At 35.0% G+C, this 17,776-nt stretch overlaps 1 protein-coding gene across 1 annotated transcript in view; it reads left to right on the top strand.

Moving 5' to 3' along the window:
- The first annotated feature begins 1,093 nt into the window (after positions 1–1,093).
- Positions 1,094–17,776, top strand: part of dnr1 (defense repressor 1) — a 36,124-nt gene continuing 19,441 nt past the window's right edge. Inside the window, exon 1 of the mRNA XM_034969976.2 lies at positions 1,094–1,439. Within this exon, the coding sequence (XP_034825867.1) occupies positions 1,356–1,439 (84 nt within the window). The 5' untranslated portion in view covers positions 1,094–1,355. The remainder of the gene's footprint in view (positions 1,440–17,776) is intronic.

Genomic DNA, 17,776 nt, shown 5'->3' with positions numbered 1-17,776 from the left:
AAGGGGCGGACCAACAAATTCCTAAAAGGCCGGCAACGCATCGGCGGCTCCTCTGGTGCTGCAAATGTTCATGGGCGGCGGTAATCACTTAACATCAGGTGACCCGCCTGCTCGCTTGCTCGCTATATCTATTAAAAAAAAAAAAAAAAAATCAAAAACTACTTACTAGATCTCGTTCAAAGCAATTTTCGTTAGAAGTTTGCATGGTAATGTACATCATATATTTTTTTTTAGTTTTATCATTCTCTTATTTTAGAAGTTACGGGGGGGGGACCCCAACTATTCTATTTAGAAAAAAAATGATATTAGAAACCTCAATATCATTTTTGAAGACCTATCCATAGATACCCCACACATATGGGTTTGATGAAAAAAAAATTGAGTTTCAGTTCTAGGTATGGGGAACCCCAAAATTTATTCTTTTTTTTTGTGTAAAAATCTTAATGCGGTTGAATACATCTACTTACCAAGTTTCAACAGTATAGTTAGCTCTTATAGTTTCGGAGAAAAGTGGCTGTGACATACGGACGGACAGACGGACAGACAGATAGACATGACGAATCTATAAGGGTTCCGTTTTTATGGCACCGACTCAGTGGTGCTTTAGCACCAATGCAACCTCAGTGACGTCTGGATTTCAAACGGGTCGTTCATTAGTATCTAAGAGGTGGCGCTGATATATTTGGTTCCAAAACCGTGAAAAATTTTGTTCGCTTGGGCTGGGCATATCTTGTCATTTATATCGATGCTGTTTAGCCTTATTTTCTATCTCTATGCTTATTTTGTACCTAGGTAGGTCTAGGCATTTTCATTTATATAATGACATATTGAAAACGTCATAGTTTCTTTTGTCCTTATCTTTTTCATAAGTGTTAGAATGAAAAGACCGGTAAAAGCTATTTTGCAGCATTTTGCTCGTTCGCGAGTTAATATTATTGGTATCACAATAACGATGTACATTGACGGACTTTGATTTGTTTAGTTACTATACAGGCTTATTGACACCGCATTGGTCTTTTTGTATTTAAATTTCACAGTACGGCTGCAGAGGTTTTTGAACCTGGGTCTGACAATCGCTTGCCTTGCCAGTTGCCGCGCACCGCGCACGTCACCGTTTCTTTATCATTTCGGTGGCAAACTTAACGTAGTATGGCCGTCGTATGGAAGTATTCACAGTTTTACTTCCACAAAGAATACGCGATAGACATTTCACGGAGCGAATTACGAAAGACATTTTTAAATAAATTCTTTACGCGAGTGAGATAAAAGTAAACAAGTGTTTGTTTAATTAAACGGTGTGGATTCGACCTCAATTTTTATTTTACTATAAATTTCTCCATCAACAATAATTCAAAATGTGGTTAGTTAGCCAGCCAAATTCCGTGATTTTGGAAGTCAAAGTGGAACCTAACTCTATTGGACAGCAGTGCTTAGAAAAAGTAAGTCGATCTTTTTTTAAATACCTACATATCAACTATCGAGGTAAGTAGGTACCTACCTATAAGCTACCGTATGCATGCGATAAAACAGCCATACAAATTACACATGGTCTTTGTTTACATCTTATTCTTATCTAAAATGGTAATTTTTAAATTGCGAAGAATGTTGAAATAATGTTTACAAAAATACAGTTTAATAATTAACTATTTTCGTGTTAGCAGTTAGCACCTTCCTACCACCAACCACGGCAGTATAAATTTTGAAGAATAGATAATAATAGTAAACCTGTACCTACTAACTCGAAGGTAGGCTTGAAATAATAATGAAATCAGGAATAAGTAACTATGTACTTACATATTATAATTTATTAACAACATTAATAATTAGTTGTCAAGAAAATCGACGTATCTATTTTGTTATGTACCTACTACATTTACCTTGTGGACTTTGGACTCGGCATTATAATGTTATGCTTTATCCATTTACCTTCAATTTAGGGTTACCATATCCAAAACAAAGATTTCCTGACAAAATTGCTGATTAACAAGCAAAACTCCTGACATTATTGTTCAGACGACGTAAAACTTTTTGATGAAGTTACATTATTAATTGAATTCTTTTGCAGTAGCAATACAGCAATGTTCTCATTGTTTATGATTATAATGTGGTGACTGTTTATCAATGGAAAATGATTTTAAAAACTACAAGCGTAGAAATACTGCCGAAACTTAATAAAATTTGCAGTTTTATATTTGCAATCCAAGCAGTAGGTAGGTACCTATTCCATTATCAATGGGAGTTCAGTGGATAAAGAAGAGAAATAAGTAATAACGGCAATTCTTACCACGGGTGTGTGTGACCACACACCCGTAGTACGAATATAATAGCTAGGTAGGTACTAGCTGATGCCCGCGACTTCGTCCGCGTGGAATTAGGTTTTTTAAAAATCCTGTGGGAACTCTATGATTTTCCGGAATAAAAAGTAGCCTATGCCACTCTCCAGGTCTTTATCTATATCCATGCAAAAATCACGTCAATCTATTGCACCGTTACGACATGATTGAAGGACAAACCAACAAACAAACACACTTGCGCATTTACAATAAGGGTACTGATTTTCTCTTTTAAAAAATCATGACGAATTAAATTTTTTCTGATTACTAGATAAAGGGCCTTCATTCCTGAATCTTCTTCTTCCTGAAATTCTTCATTCATCATGTGGGAAGTGGGAACCCTACCTTCGATAAACGATAAAGTAAAGAAAATACAAAATACGCATTTCATTGTTTTAAAGTCTGACCAGTAATATAAAAACTTGCTCTGGGGACAATGGTTTTGTAAAGCGTTGTCTCTGTCTTTTAGACCGATGAAACATCACATAGGTAGGTATGAGTGACAGAGATGATGCTCTACAATGCTAAAATCTCTTTCTAAAGTTCGATGTCTGCCGGGTACCTACTGTACCTAAAGTCAGCGACAGGTCGAGATGGCAATCGGCAAATGCCTCGCACACCCGCACAGCCCCCGAGCTAACCCGATGCGGCCGAGCGCAGGTAATGTGCGGGTGTGCGGGGCGTCCCCCCGCCTCATACCCCGATTCTCAACCTGTCGCGTACTAAAAGTATTTGTATTTGTATTGATTTGCTAGAATATGTAGGTACCTACCTACCTACTCTCAAATCTAACAAAACATGCCACTTTTGTAAAACGTTAAAAGATCTGCCAGAGTGGAAATTAATTAGTCAAATCTGCCCAAATTACAGGAATCTGTCACAAACGGTCACACTGATCGTCCGTAAAAATGATCAAGTTGGAAAACAAGTTTTTATAACAAGCAATAATAAAAGGACATCCGTTAAATCATAACAAGTTGCAGAAACAATCTTTTATCTTTTTATTCTTAATTTTAAATTAAACAAGGCGACGACGGTTGAAAATAATCCTTCAAACGTCGATATATTGCGCTATAGAGGTAATTCTCAGCCAGATAAAATAGGTCAAAATTTGAAATAGGTACGTAATAAAAATAGCCCAGACAATAAGCAGCAAAGCACGTTGTATGAATAATCTTCTGAGTGGAATCAAGGCGTTCGCGTTAGTTACCGCGGCCGGTGATCGTAACGGGTACAAAGTCCAACCGAACGGAGCAGCTGTGACTGCTAACAACTCTCTATAAACACGTGCGCACGGCGTGATCGCTGATCGGTGTTCGGGTTATTAAAATTCGGACAATGACGCCATTTTCTTTCTTCGTTTTTTGGCACAGCGAAAAAACTGGCTTCTTTTGCAGATCCTAGTTAAGTAGTAGTTAGTGATAAGTTGATGTCTGATGTATTAGGTACCTATGACGCGGGGAGTCCCCCCGCCTCATACCCCGATTGCCATCTCAACCTGTCGCGGACTAGACTATACACGTCATATAAATCCGTATCTGTGTATAATTAATTTCGTAGACATAAAAAGTGATTTGGAATCGTCCAAAGGATACCACCCCGGGTTCGGAATGCTATTCGTACTCGGTGGTTGCTCTTTTCAAATATTTAATTTAAGTAAAATTGTAATAAAATTATTAGTAGGTTAGTAGGTACCTACCTACTATCTCATCACTACCGACTTCATCTAAAATCTAAATTCTAAATGTTACCTCGATGTTACAATACAATAAAATTAAAGGTGTGTGCTAGGTGCAATTTTGTTGAAATTGCATCACCTGGTACAATCTAAACGTAACCTTACCGTGTATCGGGTCCAAACTCCAAGCGACGTACTTAGGTTTAACTCAATTTAGCTATGAGGTCACCATCAGTCAAGAGCGGGAGTTGGGACAAATTGAAAGACTCAATATCTCTCTATCTAGTTTTGTTTATACATATGAAGTGAGGACTGAGGAGTGTCTGATCAAAAACCAATAATTTAATTTCCTAAAAAAAAACTTTGTTCTGGTCGTGACGAAAATATTGGAATTTATGTAACAGTAAAAAGCCCCTTCAAAAATCCAATTTTGATCAAAAACCGGCCAAGTGCGAGTCACACTCGCGCAACGAGGGTTCCGTACTACAGTCGTATTTTTTCGACATTTTGCACGCTAATTCAAAAACTATGTGCCATAAAAATAAATAAATCTGTTTTAGAATGCACAGGTGAATACCTTTCATATGATCCGCGACTTGATATAGTTATCTTACTTCGAAAATTGAAAACACTAATTATTAGTTCATGACCACAATTTAATTTTTTTGTGTTATGTTACCACAAATTCACGGTTTTCAGATTTTTCCCCGAATGTCTGCTATAAGACCTACCTACCTGCCAAATTTCATGATTCTAGGTCAACGGGAAGTACCCTGTAGGTTTCTTGACAGACCGACAGACAAACAGATAGATAGACAGACAGACAAACAGACAGACAACAAAGTGATCCTATAAGGGTTCCGTTTTTCCTTTTGAGGTACGGAACGCTAAAAACCAATATTTTTACCCGACTACGGCAAAGCCAAAAGTATAAGGGTTATGTTTTTAGCAGTCTATGTATGTATGTAGGTTTGTATTTATGTGTATTCCACTGTAGCGGCTAAACTACTGGGCTGATTTTGAGGAGTCTTAAATGAGGTGTCAATCGATTTGTTATTATATTAAGTAAAATAAATGTTCAATTAATTTGATTGTATTATATTTAATTAAGTACTTTATAGTTAATTTTTATTGTCTCATTAGATTGATTATTAGGACTTAAGTACCTACTTATTTACTTAATCCATTTTTATACAATCTAGTGACGTGCATCGATATAAATGATAAGATATTATGGCCAAGCGAACAAAATTTTTCACAGTTTTGGAACCAAATAAATCAGCGCTACCTCTCGATACTAATGTACGACCCGTTTGAAATCCAGACGTCACTGAGGTTGCATTGGTGCTAAAGCACCACTGAGTCGGTGCCATTTTGTTTGTTCAATAGCCCTGTCCATACGAAGTAATATATAAGTCAATGGTGACGTGCCTGTTATTTGTATTACTTATGTGATTTTTGCATTGCATTCTTTTCTTCGCAATCATTCTTGGTAATGAACTGTAAAAGTACCTAATTAACTTGGTAGGTTTATTGCGCAATTTCTTAAAAAATACAGGTAAACAATAAATATACCTAGGTATCCTATTCCATATTTTTTGCAACTTAAACAACCTTAATTTTGTGCTATGGTCACAAAAAATTATACCTAGTTGCAAGAAAATAGGTAGTTAATAGTAGGTAGGTAGTTATTTCCCAATATGTAACGTCAACATAAAAACTGCTAGTTAATTTAAATGCACAATTTGTCGACAGTTTATAATCTCATTGGGGGTTATTCCACTAATCCTCAATTGTTATTAAATGACAATCTTTCTTTCCGGCACCATATCCAATCCAATCCAACTCCGAAATCCGAATCATCCAAACAGGGATTATCTTGTAGGTATGTTAGCAGATTGTATTGCCGCTTGGCTTGAGGCTTTACGGTTTCAGTTAGAACTTGCAAGATAAAGTAATATCTACTTTTATGCTTCATTTGAACATACAGCCTCTAAGGTGTTTGGAGTTTGGACCCTATAATATTCACACTGTGTTACTTATACCAAACATGTTGATTATTTATCGATATTTTATGGTTCCGTAATTGTACATCAAAAGGAAAAAAGGAACCCTTTAGGATCACTTCGTTGTCTGTCTGTCGTGTCTGTCAATTCGGGAGAATCAAAGCCTAAGCTAATGACTACACAGAAGTCATTGGCCTAAGGAATGTCTTAAAGCACAAGTAAAGGAAAAATCCGAAAACCGTGAATTTATGGTTACCCCACAAAAAGTTAGTGTGACAAGATGGCGCTGTCTGTCATTAAAGTGTTGTAGAGCTTCTTAGATGAATGGTTACCTGGATGGATACTAAGCTCCAAATGCGTGTCAATCATTTTATGTGTGCGTGCGTCATCTTGTCACTGTGTGCTCCCATCTACGGTTGGGACGACGAATTTTTTAAGGATATCGAATATCGATATTACAGCTAAATTAATTCTCTATGTTCAGATTACGGAACACATTCATTAAAAAAAAGTAAATCTCTTCGAATATTATTTATTTATAAATGCGAAAGTGTGTTTGTCCTTCCTTCACGCCCTAACTAAACAACCAATCGACTTGATTTTTGGCATAGATATAGAAAGGACGAAGTCGCAGGGCATCAGCTAGTACTTAGTATAAAACGAAACACATTTTAATTAATTCAAATCAATTTATTGAGTAAAAAGAAGATAGGCAAACAGTTTGTTGGTTCAACTTCCCACCGCTTCAAATGTAGGAAGATAAGAAATGTGACTTGTTTTAGGATCGTCTTTATACGTGAAATAAATCAAATCTAAGTTGAGATCAGCTGGCATATATACTGCTCAATACTCTCTAGGATAGGATTTCCACACGCCACGGTCTAGCACCAACACCATCCGACTCCCTGCGGCTCTCTTTACAATCTGTTAAAAAAACAAGTAATAAAATTAAAAAGCTATAAGACTCACGATGAACTACAGAGGCCCTGGTAAGTTCTATTTTCCTTATTACTGACCAAAAATAGATGCATTTGACGATTCAAAAGTAAGAACTTCTAAATGTTTATAATTGAATAAAAAATTATCCTCAATAACAGTCTTTACCTAACTACCTACTTACCTACTCTTGCAACATGACATTGTGGAGTTGGATTAGTGATAAGTTGTTACAAAGTTTATACCTACCTGGCAGCCAACCATTGGTAGCCTAGTATCTATTCACAATCAGCAGACCCAAGGCTTCTAAGGTAAATAAAGTTCGACTCGTTTTGGTTTCACTATTAGCCAGCTCTTGACGTGGTTTTAGTTTCTTTATAACCTGAAATAAAATTTTATTTGTCATGCTTTTAAAAATGCAAAAATCCTTATGATCGTCATAGCGATTTTTGCATTTTTAACTAAAATTAAAAAAAAAACTGTAAAACATAAGAAATAATTTACTTCCTCAAAACTGAAAATTAATAGTTGATCTCTTTTTGTTTAACTATGGTCAAATCAAGAAAATTGCAATGTGCTACTTATCTAGTAGTAGACACCTACTACCGGCTACCTATATACAATTTGAAAGTGCTTAGTACATACTGGTTGATAGTACCGAACTATTTAGGATATCCTTCAAATGTACTGGTACTGCATCTAATTCTAATTTCTTTATTTTAAACCAAAAATATAGTTAATAGGATTTTCGAAATGTTTTGAACATAGGCGAGAATATTTCTTTGGCTCCCAGTTTTTTCGTTTTATGGCCCTGATCCACGCATTTCTAATTTCAGGACATTTTGGAAATCTACAAAAGTATGCAAATATTATTAGAACGATAAATTTGATTTTATCGATAAAGTATGTACACACATCACTACAAATGAGGCCTAAAAGAATGCATTAAATAAATATTAAATTACGCTATGAAACTTGATTTTGTTACTTTGTCACGAGATGATTACACTTATAATATGCAAATCTTTAATTTTCAGCGATTTTCGGAGTAAAAATCGCGGTTGATAGCGATGAAATAATTATTAAAGACTTACCCATGAAAATACAATTCTGGAGCTTTTACGCCTCCTTCCGTAGATCTGGAGGTAAAAAACACACCGTCACACATTTTGTTTTCACTTTTAAGCTTACTTTTGAGCCAGCCTTATGTGCTTTTTAAATATTTTTAATAAATATTGCATCAAACCCCAATGTTTTGTCTGCTTAAGGGGGCTCCTGTCAACTATACTGGTCACTATTTTCACCGATAGAGCGACGTTGCCAGACTTATATGAGCTATCGCTTTTACACGAATGGAGGTTCCCTGAAAAAGACGGAGATAACAATACCTCTTTGACACATAGATGTACAAGAGCGGCAACACGTTATGGTTACCTCTATGTATACTATCTCTATGTAGAGCTTGGACCGAAAAATCTTTATTAATTAGTATACTGGTTTGAGATTTCTTGTACGATGCTACGGAACCCAGCGCGTGCGAGTCCGACTCGCACTTGACCAGTTTTTTGTTTTGTTAGCTTAGCCTCGATGATTGCCCAAACGGTTTGTCCGAGCAGTCCAATTAGAACCGCGGACTCTGTACCCTGACGTCACATTACATGGCCATATATTTTTTAGAATGACTATGCGTATTTTTAACCATTCGTACTAAATTCATTACATTGATCAAAAAATATGTTAGAGTCGTTAAACAGAACGCTATAAGTATACATATTTCAACAATTATTTAGGCAAAAATATACCATTATTTATACGATGAAAAGATAATAAGTACGTACCTATGACTAATACGTACCTACCTGACTATTGAAAGAAAGAAAAGAAAGAGAACTTTTTTATTTGATGACCAATGCGTTTCAAAACTAACGTACATTAATCTATCTTTACAAGTAAATCGCTATTTTGGTTCTCTGTGCTGGTGGAGGTGAATTTCTGTAATAATAATACCTAGTCAACAAAAGAAACATTTTGCAAGTTGGTTATGAACAGGTTTTGACTTCGCCTTTATGTGTTCATTATAGGCAGGTTTATTTTAGAGGTTTTGGTCTGTGGCCTATGCTCACGTAATGATAAACGGCAGATTTATCTCATGTAAAGTAGTGAGAAGAAAAACTTCTGTTTCAGAATAAATCCTTACACTTTCTCTTTCGACATTTGTAAAATAACTTTCGAAAGCTAAAAACGTAAGAGGCAAGGCTATCAATCAATGTGTAGTCTCTTTGGTAGTCTCCGATGCCTCTGGCGTAACTGTGATTTTACTTGCATCTTGAGTGACAAGTCCAGTTTATAGTACATTCTTCTTTACCAATATGACACTGGTCCAGCTAAATCTTTGTTATACAGTGTACAGAACATGAAGTAGAAAATTTGTACTCCGCGGTACAGAACTATTTTTATATTCTTATTAGTAAAAATATAATCTTATCGGAACTCTGGTACTTTGTTAAATATACTTTATATTATATTTACTTAATATTGCATAACTTAATGCTCTTAAAATTTAATTAATTTTTAGGTGTTTATTCTTATAACTAATAAAATAAATTTACAACAAATTCACACAGGTCCACAGAAAATTACATGAAATATACATATATTCAATATACAAATATACTTGTTTATTTATAAAACCTAGTTTCTTATTATATTATATAAATAATTTAGCTTCTACGTGACTTACAGCAGCTAATGCCGGACCTTGGCTTACTTTGAAATCTTGAACCTCGGACTCTGTGAGTTTATTCCTACGTTAACGTTTTTCATCGTCAAATATATAATTATTATAGAAATTATATATATTTATTTATTATATAAGTAAGTACTAAGTAATCATTAAATAACTAATAATAAAATTTGTGGAATGATTAACTTCTATCTCTTAATGTCTGTTCACTAAAATTTTTGATTGGTGATTGGGTTGCACGGAGTTAGGATGTAGCTTAGCTTATTACTAAGTTTTCTGTGGTTGGTTGACTAAATTAATTTTGCTCTTCTTATATTATATTTATTGTTTGGTGCACTAAAGACAACATTGTTTTTGAAAATACAGCTTTCAGCACCTACCTACCTACCTTTTATTCCTGTAGGTAGCCGCATCGTGGGCGCAGCAGTCACATAAACTAGATTTAAAAAATATTTAAAACAACAATTCAAGTGCGAGTCGGACTCGCACAAGAAGGGTTACGTACCCCCGTAGGCAGGTACAAGATATGACACTATGTACTTAAAAAAAATTAAATTTGCATGGTGGCCATTTTTATATTTGTATTAAGTAGGTACTATTTTATTTGTAGCAGCAACAGAAATACACACTCTGCGAAAATTTCAACAGTCTCTACCTTTTAGGAACGGTTCATGAGATACAGCCCGCTGACAAACAGATAGATGCATGGACAGCGGAGGCTTAGTAATAAGGCCTCTATGGCACCCTTGGGGTACGGAACCCTAGAAATATTCGCTTGTAGTAGTGTAACGGGTGTGATTACGTCAATATATCGAATTGAAAATAAACATACGGATATTGAAAATTGTTAACATTGATCCGAAAGAAAACAACATTATGATAACGTCGACACATTGTGGCTAGTTCCATTGTACACAATCTCTAAACTAAACTAAAATGTCACGCCTAAACCTATTGCTATCCCTTTCATAATGTTGCTTGCGGAAAAGGATGGCACTAGATTTAGACCTGTTAATTTAGTTTAGTTTAGAGATTGTGTACTAGAGAATCGGCCCCAATGTTGTGCTCAGGGCTATGTTGCAGTTTCTAAAGTAGGTAGGTAGGTATGTAACCAAAATTACCAAAACATTAAACAACTGATAATACATATTATTATCATATCAACTTTGTCCTTTATTTATCCTTCCTTGACTTTTAAAAGGATAAATTCCTCTCGAATCATGTTTTACTTGCGTGTGAGTTCCTATATTTAGCGTAAGTATATTTAGGTCACTCTTACATTATATAAAAAAATGCTCATTATGCTAATGTCACGAAACGAATTAAGCCTAGGGTTGCCACCAGATCGAAAAAATGGAAATGAGCAGAGTTGTGCTACTTCTCAAAAGAGTTGGATTTCAGAAAAAGAATAAGTACCTACTTACAGTACGCGGCAGAAAATAATGTACATCGACCTTTAGAAAGAGATAGCGATTTTGTAGAGCACTCTCTGTCGTTGAGATCGACAAATTGTCACATAAATATGAGTGACAGAGAGAACGCTCTACAAAGCCGAAATGTCATTCTACAGGCCGATGTACATTATTTTCTGCCGCGTACTAGGTACTTACCTACCTACTTGCTTTGCTTACTGTTTACAGCATACTTATTTAGTTGATTTTTTAATGTTATTATTTGATATAATTATATTATGCTTCAGAACTACCTAGTTTATTATCACAGATTGACACTTTTTTAAACGAAAATTTAACAATCATGCCTAGCAGTTGTTGTCGTAGGTACACACCTACTACCCATCATGCGTGCCTTTCAAAAAAAATGCGAACATTCAGTACGTAGATGAAGGAGGATGGGAAGATAGTTTGTGAAAAAGAAGGACTTGTCTCCTCCTTTTGGAGACCATGGCAACCCTACGCGTGCTGTGGTGATTTCAAAAGGTTCAAAACAAAAGTAAGAGAGTGCCAGCTTAGCTACGAATTACGATGTCATTTGATATTTAAATATGAAATAAGTAGGTACCTACATGATAAAAAAAAATCAAGAACCAATAAAAAACTTTCAAGTTTTATTTAACACTTAAGTAAGTCAAGTTACACCTTAGTTGGTTGGTTGGACCTTTTACCTCAACATCTTTTGAAAAGATCTATGACTTTTCTAAACTTTTTAAATGTAACTATCAACATCTATTAATACAATGTAGCGAAGCGATAGCGATAACCAAATTACTTATGAAACAACGCAGCATAGTATGTCGCGTCGCCGGGTCACCGCGTCATTGATAAAAGGGCACTACCGCGGTCTAGGGTCATAGGAAGGAACCATTTGATATCTACCAACTCGTATAACATGAGAAGTGATAACTTTACAGTAAAACCGGCCAAGGCAGACTCAGTTCCGACTTCCGTACTACACTCGTATTATTTCGACTCGAGGCTCCTGTATTCTGAGGATGGAGGTATATAATTTATAAAGGATTAGTGTAAATTGGCCGGACCATGATATATAGGTACCTATATAATTCAATGGATGATAATAAATTATTGTCGAAATAGGTAGTCGGTGAGCTTTATTAGCAAACAAGAACGCAAATTGTTAAATTTATAAGTAGAAAAACAATGTAAGAAAATGTTCCCTCAAATGTACGAGTATCTTATATATAATAATTATTTACAACAATGAACAAAAATATCAAAATAAAATTCAACTGATAATTTGTAGAGTAGTACTTTGCCTACCCTAATAAATATAGGTAGGTAATAGGTATATAAAACTACATAATATATCGCATTTATAATGTTTGATAACTGATCGTGATTACTGATTAGGCATTGATCTCTGAACCGGATCTCCTGGCGCCGATAATGGTAATAATGAGTCGATTTAACAATAAATAATCGTTATCAATCACAATGTGCTGACGTAGGCACAAAGATACCTACTTACCTGTTAGAAAGATAAAATCAAAAAAATATTCACTTGAAAGTCAAATTGAAATTTTCTTAAAGGTTCATCGAACGGTAGTATGACTATTACTTACAATAAGAATTAGTAGGCATATTTTATCAATTATCAGTATTATCACTAACCGTTTAACCAAATGTCATTACTATTTTTCATTATTGGGATAATCTGCAATTTTTATTCGAAATTGTCTACCTTGTGCCATGTCCGTTTTCGTAATAATCTTTTGCAAAAAAAGACTGTATGGATACAGAAGTATTTGATGGATACTGACATTGCGTGGATTATATCGTAGAGAGCAACATCCTAAATAAAAACTCCCAAAACAAAAAACTATGATGTTGAGACGAGCACTCGACTATAGACTTACTTGGTGGTGAATAGTCATTTTAAAGTCTAAGGTGAAATACGCTTGTCTGCAACGTAGAGCTATTCATACTTTTTCAATAGGCACGGGAAATAGTCTCATGCACTGCGCTTTGGAAACTAAAATTGCAGGATTGCTATAACTGTGAAGACTTACTCCTTACTCTGGCTTTGCATAAAACTACATTCTCTATTTTGTAAATAATTGTAAAACTGCATATACATATATCCTACTTCTCAAATACATAGCGGTACAATAATTTTAAATGGCTGTCATAAGAACTCCCTATTGTGTTAGACGTCACAACTCACTGCGCTTGTCGACTTCCTTTAGTCTATTTTGTAATTATTCCATTCAATTCCATTATAATTTATAATAATATTATGTATTGTGATTATTTGTTGAACAAAGGCCAGTGTGAAGCTCAGACTTTTTGTTTGAAAGTATTAAGAAATATTTTTATACCTATGATTTTTATGAAGGTAGAACCTAATCAAGGAACGATTCTAATTTTTCCGAATCAGAATAACCCACAGGCAGAATACATAATAATTTTAAAATAAACTTTCAGGTTGTCACTAGTTTTAAGCTATATATAAAAAGATCTAGAATCCTCATTTGGTCTATGATCAAGGTCTTCTGATTTAAAACTGTTACATGATCAAAGGCCATATATGGATATGTATGGCTATAAGGTGTAAGAAAAACTAAGAATCCTGTTAAACTCGTTTGGGAACGAGGTTTGTTTGCAGCTTTCCCGATTTGCCTTCATTAAGTAAAGGCCTTCCACACGAGAAAACCTTCCAGAAAAGGTCACCTATAACAGAGCGCGAAAGTCACAATGATTAAGTTTTAAAAAAAAGGCGAAAAGCGACATCCCATCATTGACAATTAATAAAATCATATTAGCAAAAATCATTCTTTATGTGATTTCTTTAAACAGTTTTTCAGTAAAAATACCGTTATACGAGTTGAATATTTAATATTTTATCAGTTTCTAATATTTCTATGTTGCAAAATCTGAGTAATTCTAGTTTATTATTACCATAGCATGAAATTATAATCGTAATCATCACGACTTTTATGATAGCTGTATGTTTTTTACACAAGACATAACTTTGTTTCTAATAATTCTTGTTTCTGATTTGGTTGCAGTAAGAACCTTACCTTATACTCGAAATAATAGTGACACGCACTTTGCATTTGACCAGTTATTTGTATTATATTATCACTAGCTTATGCCCGCAACTTTCGCCGCGTGGACTACACAAATTTCAAACCCGTATTTTGCCCCTTAGGGGCTTAATTTTCAAAAATCCTTTCTTAGCGGATGCCTATAGAATAGTTGCGTGTCAAATTTTAGCCCGATCCATCCAGTAGTTTGAGCTGTGCGTTGATAGATCAGTCAGTCAGTCGGTCAGTCATCCTTTCATTTTATATATTTAGATGATAGCAAGGATTTCTGTCGATTCCGTGTGAATAGCTCTTTAGTCCTGTCTACTCCTTTACTTCCTAGTAAGGAAACTGCAGCCACTTGCGGGTCACCGCATGTTCTTATCTACCCACAGAAAATTACTGTTATGTTCGTCATTCATACTTGTCGTGTGATGATTGTGATTGTGAGAAGCTATTGCTTGATATTGCACTGTGGTTCCGGTTCTTATGAACTTTGTATCATCATTCATCACTCATCAGATTATGATGTGACATCAAATACAACACAAAAATGGTTTGAAAACAACACTCTTTTTGGGATAGCATTACCAATTGTAGATTTATTAACATTTATATACAACTAGATGATGCGCGCGACTTTGTCCGCGTGGAATTATGTTTTATAAAAATCCCGTGGGTACTCTTGTGATTTTCCGGGATAATAAGTAGCCTGTGTCACTCTCCAGGTCTTTATCTATACCCATGCAAAACATCACGTCGATCCGTTGCACCATTGCGACGCGATTGAAGGACAAACCAACAAACCAATAAACCAACAAACCAACAAACAAACACACTTTCGCATTTATGTTTTATAAAAATCCCGTGGGAACTCTTTGATTTTCCGGAATAATAAGTAGCCTATGTCACTCTCCAGGTCTTTATTTATACCCATGCAAAAAATCACGTCGATCCGTTGCACCGTTGCGACGTGATTGAAGGACAAACCAACAAACAAACACACTTTCGCATTTATAACAAGGAAGGAAGGATACTGATAAGGGTACTGATCATGTTCGTAGTTGAATCTTTAGTAGGTACCTACACCAGACTTCGTGTACAGCCTTGCAATAATAAACCTCATTGGAACGTTACACCGGTCACGTATTATGTTATCCCCACTTTTATAACCTTATGCATGGCGATAATGCTTTGTAAGTAATCATCGAAATAATGACAAAACTATTGGTTTCCGTCACAGCACGTTTTTATCACATTACAGTTAAGAAATTTTAATGCTTCGCTCTAATAATAATAATCACACGAACCTATCAATGATAGTATTGTTTGAGAGGCTACTTACTTAAATTGACTCAAAAACTTCTAAAAAAATTCTTATATTATCATTTATCACTACTTCATAATATAGGTACTCTACAAAACAATTAAAAGAAGCTGGCAAACAAAACAGTGTACCTATTTGTAATTACACTTCTGATCGAAGTCCTTTTTTTCTATAATCCGAACGTTTTTGGCCTACTGAATGCAAATTTTAACTCATTTCCAAGCAGCCAGCTCTTCTTTCAGTTTTTTGCTCCTCTTGTAAAATTTTATTACGTGCAATTACGCCGTTCTGTTTGCCAGCTGCTGAATTGAACACTATATTCAGTGATATACTGCGACGTATAAAACATTTATTTAATTTACACTGATTTAGATGTATAAAACCAGTTTTGGACATAGTTGGATGTGTGTCTTCATTTACCTAATCTATTCCATATGTGACTCAGTGACTAGAAACAAGCTATTTTACACTCAAATAACTGCAAAACTTGCACTAGCCGGCAAGAAATATTGTACATCGACAATTAGAATGAGATTTCGGCTTCGTAGAGCGTTGTCTCTGTCACTCATACCTATGTGACGTTTTGTCGGTTTCAACGACAGAGACACAACCTACAAAACCGCTATCATCTCTTTCTAAAGGTGATGTACAATATTTCCTGCCGGGTACTGTAACACAGTTTGTCATAGGTTGAGTACCTAACACAACACAAATTTCTTGAGTTGCCCATCATAAATGTTTTCCTCATAGTTTCCACGTTATTGTGTTTCATAATAGTCATAATACCTACGTACAACAGAATGATCTTATTTATAACGTCTTGAAAATTCTCATACTCATCATTATTTTCCTCTTAAATCAGATTCTTGATAGGTACTCATTTTTAAAATACCGTATGAGTCAAGTTTTTCTACTGTGTGTTTCCCCTTGTATTAGATACGCAAGATTGTATTTTAAGATGCATATACTTAATATAAGAGAAGGTATAACCATAGGTACTTAGTAACGTTTAAAATGATTACCATAGCTCAAATATTTAGGGGGGAAACACAGCACACTTCAAACACGTGGTCCTGCGTGTCTTGGATAGTTTCCAAGTTTTCAGGGAAATGTCAATGACTTACCCTTCTATAGTCCTCATTTCTCGCAAGTTCTACTCATAGATTTTGCTAATGAACTTATTTTTATGCATCCTTTATGTTCAGGTTTCATTAAATTAACTTCATTTTGTTCAAATAAAATACTGACCCAAAAATAATAATTTAAGTAAGTTTTTAAAACACCTCTGCATTGTCTTCTGATTTAAGTACCTAGGGAGAGGTAGCTGATACCTTAGTCCCAAGGTTAATATAAGCTGTGACGTCACTTTCCTCTTAAAGAAACTTGATTGTATAAAAATCGTATACTTGGCTAACTGCGAACATTTTTTTTTCTCACCTTATAAAGGTTAGAAGTCGAATGAACATGCTTAACAATTTAATCAGCCACGCATTTTACGAATTGCGACGTTATGGTGAATTCTTAGTTCGACATAGATGTTGCAATTTTATTAGATCTTGTTTCAATTTTTTTTTACTGAAGACGAAATAATATCTAATAATAATAAATGAAGTAGGTACTAGTCATGTAAAACAAAAATGTCCAAGAACTGTTTAGAATGCTTTCAAATTGTTTCAGAATTCGATTGATTTCAACACAATATAAGCTACGAAATTCCAAAGCGCATTTACATCTTTAAAATTAATTTGGTTAATTGGGTGATATTTATTTGGAAAACATATGCACTTGTTATCATCCGTATTATCATCGGTATTCAGTACAAACTGGGTACACAATACACATGTGTTGCCATAGCGAAAGTTGGTAGTGATACCTTCCTTATCTATTGCCTGATATCGTACAAAATGACTCTTCACGCGACATTTTGACTCTTAGGTAATCTCAATTATTATAAAAATAATTTCAAGGGTTCCATTAATTGTTTTGCTATTTTCAGCAAGATATTATGCAAGCACTCTGTCTGATTTCTCCTTATCCATATTTTGAAAGGAAGCTTCTTTATCCAGGCACGTAGATATTTTTACCTAATTTGAATGCGATGAAGAGTGCTCGATGAGTGTGGTGTTCATCGTCGCCGACGACGCATAAAAATACTTCGCGGAGGCTTCGGCCTCGTTGCTGGATAGTTTTACGATCTAGACTCACTTTAACTATTGACAACATTTTGCATAAAACATAACTTTACCTAGATT

This window comes from Maniola hyperantus, chromosome 7 (genome assembly GCF_902806685.2).
Source record: "Maniola hyperantus chromosome 7, iAphHyp1.2, whole genome shotgun sequence".
Taxonomy (NCBI): domain Eukaryota; kingdom Metazoa; phylum Arthropoda; class Insecta; order Lepidoptera; family Nymphalidae; genus Maniola; species Maniola hyperantus.
This window is presented reverse-complemented; position numbering and strand designations above follow the sequence as displayed.